This window comes from Tachysurus vachellii, chromosome 13 (genome assembly GCF_030014155.1).
Source record: "Tachysurus vachellii isolate PV-2020 chromosome 13, HZAU_Pvac_v1, whole genome shotgun sequence".
Classification (NCBI taxonomy): Eukaryota; Metazoa; Chordata; class Actinopteri; order Siluriformes; family Bagridae; genus Tachysurus; species Tachysurus vachellii.
Window position 1 is genome coordinate 13705763 of NC_083472.1, and position 12669 is coordinate 13718431.

At 37.1% G+C, this 12669-nt stretch overlaps 2 protein-coding genes across 2 annotated transcripts; one reads left to right on the plus strand and one right to left on the minus strand.

Moving 5' to 3' along the window:
* The first annotated feature begins 505 nt into the window (after nt 1–505).
* On the plus strand, nt 506–8188 carry clic2 (chloride intracellular channel 2). Its single transcript, XM_060885014.1, has 6 exons — nt 506–692; nt 2180–2289; nt 2656–2781; nt 5453–5553; nt 6422–6603; nt 6821–8188. Exons 1-6 carry the CDS (start codon nt 645–647, stop codon nt 6980–6982), a joined length of 729 nt encoding a protein of 242 aa, XP_060740997.1. The 5' UTR covers nt 506–644; the 3' UTR covers nt 6983–8188.
* A 1743-nt stretch (nt 8189–9931) lies between these two features.
* On the minus strand, nt 9932–11363 carry urp1 (urotensin-related peptide 1). Its single transcript, XM_060885824.1, has 5 exons — nt 11267–11363; nt 10548–10673; nt 10380–10420; nt 10155–10260; nt 9932–9993 (listed from the first exon to the last, which is right to left on the minus strand). Exons 1-5 carry the CDS (start codon nt 11361–11363, stop codon nt 9932–9934), a joined length of 432 nt encoding a protein of 143 aa, XP_060741807.1.
* Nucleotides 11364–12669: the final 1306 nt, after the last annotated feature.

Consider the following 12669-nt stretch of genomic DNA (forward strand, 5'->3'; position numbering starts at 1 on the left):
TCTGCATGACTCATGGCTGAGATCAGAGCCCATTCGAAAGAAGTTTCTGGAAGGCTTAGAACACTAAAACAACAACAACAAAAAATCTAGTTTAAATTCTAATCAAACCTCTTTACACCAGCTAGTTTTGTTGTGAATTTCATTTCATTGTATTTCTTTTTCCATTAAAATTAATTATACTAAGTAAAAGAGAAGGGCATTGTGGTCGGACATAGTGGAAGCTTTGTTTTGGGAGTCACAGGCACTGAGAGTAGTGTTACTGAGACCCAGACCGTACCAGAAATAGCACACATGTTAAGTGTAGATGGCTTTAGGGAAAAGGATATAAGACCACTCGAAACACTTTGATGTTTCACTCTTTGTTAACTGCGAGTTGTGTAATGAAATGTGAGCTATTTTTAAAAACTGCATCTACTTGGCTGCTGGTTTATATAAGTCGATGCCACACCCATTTCACTTTCCCTCCCCCTTAGACTTAAAGTGTTGAAGGAGCAGATCCCCGAGCAGCCATCTCTCAGTCAACTAACTTCTGCGCTCAGATATATGTGTGTACCTATTTTATTGTTTCCCTCTTGGTTACGGCTAATTTGTTAGATCACAGCTGTAAAGTTTTCAGCTTACAAGAATCCAGATTGTGGAAAATAATGGCACTGCAACCGGATAAAGAACCAAGCATTGAGCTGTTTATAAAGGTCAGTGCTTTTTACTTTCATCCATGTTAGTCTCTTATATTTTCAAGGGATATAGCAGGGGAAAAAAAAAAACTTCAGTTAACTATCACTATGCTGCTTTTAATATTTTTACTTATTAAGTTCTACTAAGGCAAAACTATGGACACTTACATCTATCTTTAACAGCAATCGATGAACAGCATCACTTTTTATTTTTGTTTCTACTTCAGGCTTTACTTTAAACTACAGCGGGACAAGAGTTGTTTGTTATACTGACAGAATTGTACAGTACTTTCATCTGATTTGAGAAAATGGATGAATGTAAGACTTTACAGAAATATAATAAATTCAGGACAGAAATTAAAAATGTATAATTTCATCCTAAATGAACAAACCACATAAGACACTGGGGAGGAAAAACTCCATGAGACAATAATAGGAAGAAACCTAAAGAGAAACCAGACTCAAAAGGGAACTCATCTCCCTCTGTGTGTGATTATAGATAATTTCCCTTATGTAACTGTGTACAATATGGTCAAATTGTACAATTATGTAACCAGAAAATTTGTTTCCGTTTTAACATGTAGTCTATTTTGACATTCTCGACTGTTCGCTGATGGCGACTTGAGTGCAAGACAGTCCATATCAGTAGTCTAAGAGTAATAGAAACACAGACGAACACAAAAGCCTGCACATTTTAATGCTGGATGACTGCAGCTGAAATCTGTCAACCTTGATCAGTGACCTCTGTGTCTATAGGCAAAGATCCTTATTCTAAATGTGGCAGTTTGCTGTCCTGTCGTTATGTTGCCGTAGTTGCTTAGTAGTGCGTAGTGTGTAACTGTCCTTTTATACACTGCTCTTTATCACAACATACACACCTCAAGAGATGAGGGGGGTTTCATCTTATCATCTAACACACACCACACACAGGGAAATGCTGGAAAGCCCATTCCCCTTCCTGAGGCCCATGCAGACACACGCACATGTGCTTGCACTTACACATGTCAATTTTTTAATGCTCAGAGTTTGGAAACTTTTGGATAGAAACACAATAACCAGATTCCAGAAAATGATTCTACTGAAATATTGCACAAGAACTCACTCCTATTAAACATGCCAACATTCCTGGATTGGGTGTTTGTTTATTTTGCTTCTTTTGGAGGAAATGTGCTTGGAGAGGACTAAAGTTGATTTTTTTTCTTTGGATTAAGTGATTACACCAAAGCCCACATGGACACGCTGTTACCGCTTTTTATCTTCCTGTCATTTAGGTTTTTTAAAGATACCGGTGTGAAAATAGACTGAATTAAGCGGAAAAGGGAAATGTTGATTTATCCTGTAATTAATAACTAGGAATTCAATCAAACCCATGTTCTGCTCCCCTGCTCTGGGGAACAAAGCTATACCAAAGCTAAGCGCTATTTCTTCCTAATTTAATGTATGAATGTGAGAGTCTGTGTGTCTGGCTACAGCATTAAACACATATTTGCCCCTTGTGTCTCCAGGCAGGTCATGATGGAGAGAATGTGGGAAACTGTCCCTTCTGTCAGAGCCTCTTCATGGTACTGTGGCTAAAAGGAGTCAAATTCACAGTTACTACAGTTGATATGAGGAAGTAAGTGCTGCCCCTAACCCTAATAATTCAAAATAGTAATGAGTTGTTACATTATTCGAATAATCATGTTGGGAGATCTGCATAGATATGCATTTTAGAATGGCTGTCATGCCCATATTATTTACTTTTGGTATTACTGTTTGCATTAAGCAAATAAAATCAGGTTACTCAGTCATTCTGTCATAAGCAGCCTCTCCCACATCCGGGTGCGTAATGAATAACAAACATGTGAAAGATTAATTAATCATCACTGGCCTGATTCAGAAACAAATGCTAACCAATACAGTAAGTGCACCATATGATTGATGAGTTCATCCACACCCTGTAGGTCACACACTAAATGACTCCTCTGATTTTTCTGTGCAGGAAGCCAGAGGAGCTGAAGGACTTAGCTCCAGGGACCAACCCCCCTTTCCTCCTATACAACGGTGCCCTTAAGACTGACTTCATTAAGATTGAGGAGTTCTTGGAGGCAACCCTTGCCCCTCCCAGGTATCTTGAATTATACACTTAAATCAATGCTCCCTGTCTGTAATATCAGAATCTATTTAAATGACTTTGCTGATTTGCTGAGCAAATATATTGTTGAATTAATAATAGCAGAATGATTTCAGGCTATTTGGCACCATATATATGCCATAAATGACATAGATATTCAGTGGTGGAAATAATTATTTGATCCCCTGATGATCCTGTAAGTTTACCCCCTTACAAAGAAATGAACAGTCCATAATTTTTATGCTGGGTTTATTTCAACAGAGTGAGACAGAATATCAACAATCCAGAAAAAATCCAGAAAAAAAAAAATAATGGTTATAAATTCATTTGTATTTGATTGAGTGACATAGGTATTTGATTCTCAAGCAAAACATGACCTAGTACTTGGTGGAGAAATCCTTGTTGGCAAGCACAGAGGTCAGATGTTTCTTGTGGTTAGTCACCAGGTTTGCACACGTCTCAGGAGGGATTTTGGTTCACTCCACTTTACAGATACTCTCCAAATCCCGAAGGGTTTTCAAGGATTAAGATTGAAGATTCAATCTTATGAGAGCAAGGTCAGGAGACTGGCCAGGCCACTCCAGGATGTTAATGTGCTTCTTCTTGAGCCACTCCTTTGTTCCTTTGGCCGTATATTTTGGGGCATTGCCATGCTGGAAGACCTATCCATGACCCATATTCAGTGTTCTGGCAGAGGCCAGGAGGTTCTCATCCAGGATACTACATTACATGGCCCGTTCCTCGGCCCCTCAGTGCAGTAATGTCTTCCTGTACACTTAGCAGAAAAAACAACCCCAAAGCAGAATGTCCCACCGCCATGTTTGGAGGCAGAGAAATGCTAAATATGAATCCAAGAACACCGTCCCCACTGTCAAAGACAGCGAGTCGAGTTGATGCCAAAGAGCTCAATTTTGGTCTCATCTCTCCCAAGCCTTCTCTGAATAATTCAGGTGTTCAATGGCAAACTTTAGACAGGCCTGTACATGTGCCTTCTTGAGATGGGGACCTTTCTGACACTGCAGGATCTCAATCCATTATGGTGAAGTATGTTACCGATGGTTTTCTTGGTGACGGTGGTCCCATCTTATTCTGAGCTGATCCCTTCACCTTTCCCCACCTTTCTCAGAATCATCTTTACCCCACGAGGTGAGATTTGCATGGAGCTCTAGAGCAAGGGTGATTGAATGTTATCTTATATTTCTTCCATTTTCGAATTATTCCAACCAACAATGGTCTCTTTCTCACCAACTTCTTGCTGATGGTCTTGTAGCCCATTCCAGTCTTGTGCAGGTCAACAATCTTGTTTCTGTGGTCCTTTGACAGCTCTTTGGTCTTGCCCATGTGGTGAGGTTTGAATGGAAGAGATTGATTCTGCGACAGGTATCTTTTATGCCCCTTTTCCACCGAGGCAGTTTGAGTGCTGGTTCGGAGCCAGAGCCCAATTTAGAACCAGTTCTTTCTTTTTCGACAGCCAAAGCACCGGGTCTGAACCAGGAAAAGTGGTTCTTATGTAGGACCAAAACGTTGTTGGTCTAGACCTAAGAACCGCTTGTGTCAGGGGCTGGGGGCGGGGCTACCGTTAGCGCATTTGATAATATACCTTAAGTATATTAATGTTTAATACACTTTTACTTTACCGTGATATGATACATTATCAGCACACATGATAGTAGGTAGCTACATGCTAAGGCTAAGTTTTTTCTGTGTTAATAATAAAATAACGTTATGTACTTTCTCGATAACAACCTCAGTTTATACAGATTACATGGAGCTGCATGTACACGTTGGATTTGCCGCATTTGGATGCCAATGTAGGTTCACAAAGCCATGAGAATTAACAGTAAAGCAACATCCGCCATTGCTGATGTGTTTGTGTTTGCCACTGCTGCGCTAAAGTTGCTGGGACACGTAACACGTATACAGTGACGTCAGACGCGGCTCTGTGATGGCTCTCTAGCCGGTGGAAAGACAAATTGGTTCTTAGAAGGTTCGCCAGTGGAACCAACTTTGAACCAGCACCAGTGCTAGCTCTGAACCAGCACTCGGTTCTTTTTGGTGGAAAAGGGGCACTATACACATGAGTTGAGCTTTAAGAGTACTTTCCTAAAGTGACAGGACTAATACGTATGTTACTGACACATAACCGGTCTGTGGGGGTCAGAAATCTCGTTGGTGGTATGGGATCAAAGAATTATTTTGCACGTTCAAATACCAATTTATTTATAACCTTTAATCTGGTTTTTTCCTATACAGTCGTATGCAAAAGTTTAGGAACCCCTGACAATTTCCATGATTTTCATTTATAAATATTTGGGTGTTTGATCAGCAATTTCATTTTGATCTATCAAATAACTGAAGGACACAATAATATTTCAGTAGTGAAATGAGGTTTATTGGATTAACAGAAAATGCGCAATATGCATCAAAACGAAATTAGACAGGTGCATAAATTTGGGCACCCCAACAGAAAAATCACATCAATATTTAGTAGAGCCTCCTTTAGCAGAAATAACAGCCTCTAGACGATTGTAAATTCTAGACTGTTAATTTCTTTGTAGAAGGGTAAACTTACAAAATGGATCAAATAATTATTTCCCCCACTGTACAAACAAATACAGTACATGTATACACACATCTCATACAATCTCTTCTGCACTGGCCTCAGATACCCTCATCTCAGTCCGCTGAATAAAGAGTCATTTGATGTGGGTGCTGACATCTTTGCCAAGTTTTCTGCTTTCATCAAGAACAGTCCAAACAACAGAGGTCAGTTACATTCAACTATATAAAAAATTTAGTTAAATTATTGATTAGTACTTTATTTACATTTAAAATCTAGCAAGTATAATTATAGGATGCATGCAGAAAAGCAGGCATTTTATAACATGATTTCTTGTGGCTTTTACTTTTAGAAATTATACTCACACATTGCTTTATGAGGACACCTGCATACCCAGTGCATAAAATTCATGCAGATGCAAGTCAAGAGATTCAGTTTCTGTTCACATTGAACATCAGAATGGGGAAAGGATCTTAGTAATTAGATGACTGGATTAAAGTCATAGGCAGGGATGTTGGCACCAGATGATCTCCTGGGAATTTCACTCATAGAAATCTCTAGAATTTACACAGAACGGTGTGAAAACAAAAATGTTTCAGTGAGCAGCAGTTCTGCCAGGGGAAGTACTTTGTTGATGAGAGAGGGCAGAGTAGAATGGCTCAGGCTGACAGGAAGACTTTGGTACTACCCAGTTAATACAATCGAATACCATCTTGTATTAGAATTCACAACATGTTAAAATTTGAGGATTTCACTCTTGTCAGCCAAAACCAGGAATTTGATACTACAGTAGGCACAGGCTCATTCAACTGCTCAGTTGAAGATCTGATAAACTTTCATTCTACAATCCAGTCCAGTTTAGAAGAGCACTGTACAGTAGATGGGCACTGTAGCCTCAGATCACGTTGTAGTCTTGGATGTAAACATGTACTGAAACTTTCTGTATCTGTATCTACGTGATCGTCTGATTGTGCTTCTGCCACATGATTGCTGCCTGGATAATCGCATGAATATTCCTGATACATTGGATAAAAGTGCAAATAACATTAATTTGTTCATTCTTTGTTTACACAGTACAAGAGCAGGCTTTGCTAAGGGAGTTTAAACGCCTTGATAATTATCTAAACACACCACTGCCAGAGGAGATAGATCACAACTCCACCGAAGACATTGCTGTCTCCAAGAGAAAGTATCTGGATGGCAACCGCCTGACGCTGGCAGACTGCAACTTGTTGCCCAAATTACACGTGATCAAGGTGAGACAGACCGGTTGAAGTAAGAGACAAATTGAAATCCTTTACATATATCATGGAATAGTTACAATATTACCTGATAGCTCACTTATTATGACCAGCATTAAGTTTCAATAAGATTGGTGTGCTTAATGTTAGGTATATTCTTTGTGTAGATTTCTAACAATGTACTGTGAAGCAAAAGTAATCTAATGTCTCTTTATTTTCTCTATATTTAAAGATTGCTGCCAAGAAATACTGTAACTTTGAGATCCCGGCTCATTTCACCGGCGTCCATCGCTACTTGCAGAATGCATATGAGAGAGAGGAGTTCAGTCAGACTTGTCCAGCCAACATTGAGATTGAGAAAGCTTATTTGAGCGTTGCTAGCAAGAGGACATAAATCTCCAGCAGTGTCAAGACAGTAATGCATTACCTTCAACTTTATATACAAAGGAGGACACAGCCTAAATTTTGTAAATAGCTTTAAATTAAATAAAGTGTCAGGTTTCCATTTAAATGACTATGAGTTTGATATGATATTGAAATATTTGTTAATTGTCCTGCTTTACCATTTAATGGTTTTGCAACTTGTTGAGCCCATGAACCTAATTCTTTAGAAATGGTTTTTAATGATGAATAATTTCTTCATTTGTCATATTGGCATGTTATATTTTTCAAACAGGAATCCCTGAATAATTTTTATAATTGCGGATTACCCCTGCATTATCTCTTGTGTAAGCCTGTTTATTAGGTCCAATTGAATGTACATCAAATGTGATTTGCTTTGTCCATAGTGTACATATGTATATCTAATGTTTTTACCCTTTTTTTCCTTTTTGTTTGTTGTTCTGGGGGAACTTTGGAAATTTTTTGAAGATTTTTAGGTAAAGATCTACAAAAGAGAGTTTTTATTTGACAAAAATGAAGATGAAGATGAAATCCACATTTGTTAACTTTACCAAAGAACCTTGAACCTTTTTTGTTCCTGAGAGTTTATCTATTCGATCATAATAATGTACATTTTATGTATATACAAAGTATTATGTATACGCGTATCACGCTATTATTATTATTATTATTATTATTATTATTATAAAATTACACACTAAGATAACAGTGAGTTAAAACACTGTACAATAACTAAGCATACTTATTTCTAAATAATCCTAAACAGAACTTTCCTGTTCTGTACATAGTTCAGTTATTCAGCATTCGTCTACAATTGTATTAAAGGAAAAGGTTATTCTTAGATCAAACAAAGTATTGTTACTGAAGGAAAAGGTCAAATACACTTCATTTCACAATTTTAATTAGAAATAAAACTCATTTCATACATATTGACAACATTGTGCACATCTAGATGATCTTCGGGGGCAGTGGTGGCCAAAGTGGTTAAGGCTCTGGGTTGTTGCTTAGACAACTGGGGTTCAAGCCCCAGCACTGTCAAGCTGCTACTCCACAGTGAGGTTTAAGGGCCTCCTTAAGGGGATCTGCATCATGGCTGACCCTGTGCTATGACCCCAATCTCCAAAGTTGGGATATGCAACAAAAGATTTTCACTGTGCTGTAATGTATATGTGAGAAATAAAAGCTTCTGTCGCTATTATCTTTGTGTTTTTATGAACATGCAGACCTTATAATACAGATGTACTGCTGACAGAAAAATACAGAAATAAAGAAATACAGAGATGATTCAAATTTGCCGGTCAAAATGTTCATAGCATATACAGACACAGTGTTGGCCTCATTGAAGCTCGATGTTTACAGACACTAGATATAGTCATTTTATTTAAAAATATATATCCGTGTTCAGGTAATGCGCTGTAGTTAAATTAGCATACACACTGTTAAAGGGCTGTTGGGTTGATATTTAAGGGAGAAGACAAATGTGACCTTTTTGGTGGCTGTTCCTCTGTAATTCCCACAGGACCGCTAGTTTGTTACACAGTACTTCCAGAAACAGGCTGTTAGGGAGCGACAAAGAAAAATAGCTTCATTGTTTGGAATTTCTTGCAGTATGACAATATATTGCTTTGATGTAATATTGTGAAATTAGAGTAACACTTTACAATAACAGTACATGAGTAATCACAAACCTGCACTAATACTTGAATTAATATTTACTTACTTAAATATGGAGTCATGATGAGTTAAGGCATGTACTAATCAGCAGCTAATGAAGAACTAACCTTAACTACAACTTGAGTCTTAAGAATTCATGTGAATTTATGAGAATTCAACTTAGAGCAAGCATCTCAGACTAAAACACTGGAGAAAAATCTTTTAGAACTTTGTAGCATCTGCTAAATGAATACATGTTACATGTTATAATGGATTGACTGGAGACATTTTTGCAGAGCTTCAGAGGCATGGAGTTCTGTGAAAGTCTTAACTTTTGAAAATATTTAAACAGGCCCCTAAATATCCATCTTATATCATTAAAAAAAAAACTATTCAAGCTTAAGTCTTATATTTACCTCAACATGTTAATTTATACATTATCTAACACCCAAATGTACTAACATGTACTTCATCGTTATTCACACATAAATGTATAAGACTCATGTCGTAGTTAATGTTAGCGCTTCATTAGTTTGTGATAGTATATTCCTCATCATTACCTCATATTTAAGTAAATCAATTCAGGTGATTCCAGTACAGGATTAATCATGTACTGTTATTGGAAAGTGTTACCAAAATAGTTATACTATCAACAACATCCTATGCTGCTACTGAAAATGACAAATTTGAACAGAATTCTGAAATAAAAAACTAAAAAAAAACTCTAAAAGGTTTTTAAAACAAGGCAACACAAGCACAAATGGCAAAAAAACAACAACATATAATTTCATGAGAAATGAGGCTTGACATCCTGATATTCCATTGTAAGTAAAGGTTTTAATTTAAACTACTTAACTTTAAACATTATCTTTTTATACAATTATGAGAATTTTTATAAAGTGATGTTTTCATTAAAAAGAAGAGAAATGATATTTCTGTACTATAGTGTAAAACCGTAGTAAAGTAAATTTGAATCTTTATATAAATATTCCTAAAAGAAAACATTCAAGATGTGCAAATCAATTGTGACAGGAAGCATATCAGAAATACTGTGAAAGCTGTGAGAAAGGTTTGCGCATTTCGTTTTCTTTTCTTAAAAGCAAGCAATCTGTTAATTGTTTTTGATTAAAACTGGCACATCAGGATATTTGGTTTCACTACTGCAGACTATGATTACCTCTCATTCTTCAGTCTCACACGGGGTGTCCAGTCTTATGCGCAAGGTGCTGGTGTGGTTGCAGATTTTTATTCCAACCCGAGCAGAAGCCACACCTGAGTCTATTGAAAGTCAAGAACAACTGATGAAACGGGTGGAATCAGGTGTGGCTGCTACTTGATTGGACTGAAAACCTACATACACACCAGGCCTTTGGCGATAAGATTAGACACCTGATCACATGCTTTTATGTTCTCATTATGTATAAGAACTCTAGAAACATAAATAGCCAGTGCTTTATTATTCATCAAGAGATATAGCAACAATTATACACATATCATGCAGCAAGTCTGACCTCTCTTGTTGGGTTTGGGTAAGTTCTGCTCAGAACGAAGAAAGCCTTGAGAGCGCAGGTTATCTGCTGCTGCTAATTTCCTGACTACTTCCTTTAAGTCATCCACCTGAGAGACAGTTTTATTTTTTTGATGTTACATAATCAGTAGACGAATCACGTGAAAGAAAAAGACACGAGACAACAACATCAAAAGCCATTTGGTTTTTGCCATGGTAACATTCTTACCATGTGGTTCATTTTATCCTGATGGAGATTTTCTTTCTCTCCTGAAACATGCAGCAGTCACCAGATTGAAATGACAGTAAAAGGTGAAATGTAATACAAGTGAGCTACTTACTAAAATATTAAATACTAAACTACTCTACTAAAACTCTACTATTCCCATTCTCTCACCTTCAGGCCAAGTGTCCCGGTCTCTATCCTGGTGAAGCAAGATGGGAAAGATAGTTTTGACATCTCTTTGTGTGCTTACGTCGCTCTGGTCATCCTCTATTTCTGTCACCAGTTTCTGAAGGAGGTCTGGAAACATACATAAGCTTGGTGTAAATACATTATCCAACTTTGGCTAAAAGCAACAGACACTCATAAATGAGATAGATCTAGAATATGTGCTGTTTCTGAACACTGTATCTAGTTTTTTTTTTGAGTTATCAGGCAACCTGATCAGTCCAATACCGTCTGAACTAAGCTTTAAATTGTAATAACATTTGACATAAAATATATCTCTTTCCATGGAGCCTCCTAAGACAGCCAGTAAGCAAACCAACACTAATAGCATCATCATGTGATGATCAAATATAATATACTTAAGCACAATAATGTTTTATATTAAATAATGTGTGTATATATATATATATATATATATATATATATATATATATATATATATATATATATATATATATATACATATATATATGTATATATATATGTATATATATATATATATATATATATATATATATATATATATATATATATATATATATATATATATATATATATACATATATATACACTCTATAGTCTCTATTTTTCCATGTTTCAGAGGAAATGAAATCAAATCCTTATGACTCGTCTTTCAAATTGTTCAAGAAACTGTCTGAACTTACCTTCGTGTGGTGTAAGAGCTGTATCTGAGTATAAAGGTAATGCATTCAATGCTGGGAAAACCACAGCCAAAATGTAGAGCAGTGCCACAGACAGCATACTGACAGAATCTTGGACCTCTTGAGTCTTTGTTTCCTGCCAGTGGGAAGGGACTTTGGTTTTATATCTTCTAGGGCCATCTATTCTCAATGGATCAATATCGCTCATGTCAACCCATCAGTGTAAATGGTTTGGATGTGACAGCACTCTCGTCATAGGTGTAATTCAGGGTGTGCTCACAATTCATAGGGTTCCTATCTCTGCTTGCACAGTGAGCCCTAACAAATGTTGACTCTCTCCTTCCAATCAGCCATCGTTCAGCCATCTCACATTGTTTATGACCTGTGTGGCATGTCAGATGTATTGGCCATACAGACCATTTTAAAAATGTCAACGCATAACATTGTCTTCACACAGGCCTAAAAGATGCAAGCTAGTATATAATCATCTTGAATTAGGACATTTGCTCTATTTTTCTTTTATTCAGTTCAGATTTATTTGTATAGTGCTGTTAACAATGGACAATTTCACAAAGCAGCTTTACAGGAATATCTAAATTTTCACAATCAAGTTTAAAATGTATATTTATATGTACAGTATATTGATCCCTAATGAGCAAGCCATACGCAATACTACTTCAGATGCCTGACTCAACCAGACTTAAAAGGGAACTCATCCTCATCTGGGTGACACCGGAGAGTGTGATTATAAATAATTCCCTACTATAACTGTGTACTATATAGTCAAGTGCTATTATATAACCAGGAGCATTTGATTAACCTCTGAGTATAAGCATCAGCCTAATTTCTGAATTCATTATAGTTTTAATATGAATTCCTTTCTGCTGAAGCCATCAAATGTTCAATGACAGAGACCCGAATGCAAAAATGACTGTAATAGCAGTCCAAAGTCACCCCTTGGCCTCTAGGTGTATCCACAGCAGTCCCATCAATCTCTAGGATGGTCGCATGGGTCAACCTCCTCAGAATCCTCCTCAGCCATCCTCCAAAAGATGAGACCCCAACTTGAAGTAGTGAGTTAAGATGAATCAGACAGGCCCGAAGAACCTATGGAGTCAGAATCACTGGTATATCAAGAGTAACATGTCGATCTCAACAGAGAGAGAGAGAGAGAGAGAGAGAGAGAGAGAGAGAGAGAGAGAGAGAGAGAGAGAGAGAAAGAGAGAGAGAGAGAGAGAGAGAGAGAGAGAATAATAGTAATTTAGTGCATATCACGCAGTATGAATAATGCTTAAAATTCCAGAACCACAGTGCAAAATGCCTTCGTCCCTTTGTTCCTGCAAGCACAAAGAAACAAGCATGAAGAAAAGTGAAATATAAGGATAAGAGTTAATGAAAGTGACTAA

Excerpts from the sequence above, each read along its gene's own strand:
- clic2 (XM_060885014.1), top strand. The coding sequence starts at position 645 with ATGGCACTGCAACCGGATAAAGAACCAAGCATTGAGCTGTTTATAAAG. Across the intron at positions 5,554-6,421 it reads GAACAGTCCAAACAACAGAG|TACAAGAGCAGGCTTTGCTA; the intron begins GTCAGTTACATT and ends TTGTTTACACAG. Across the intron at positions 6,604-6,820 it reads CCAAATTACACGTGATCAAG|ATTGCTGCCAAGAAATACTG; the intron begins GTGAGACAGACC and ends CTATATTTAAAG.
- urp1 (XM_060885824.1), bottom strand. The coding sequence starts at position 11,363 with ATGCTGTCTGTGGCACTGCTCTACATTTTGGCTGTGGTTTTCCCAGCA. Across the intron at positions 10,674-11,266 it reads AGCTCTTACACCACACGAAG|ACCTCCTTCAGAAACTGGTG; the intron begins GTAAGTTCAGAC and ends GTATGTTTCCAG. Across the intron at positions 10,421-10,547 it reads CCGGGACACTTGGCCTGAAG|GAGAGAAAGAAAATCTCCAT; the intron begins GTGAGAGAATGG and ends TGCATGTTTCAG.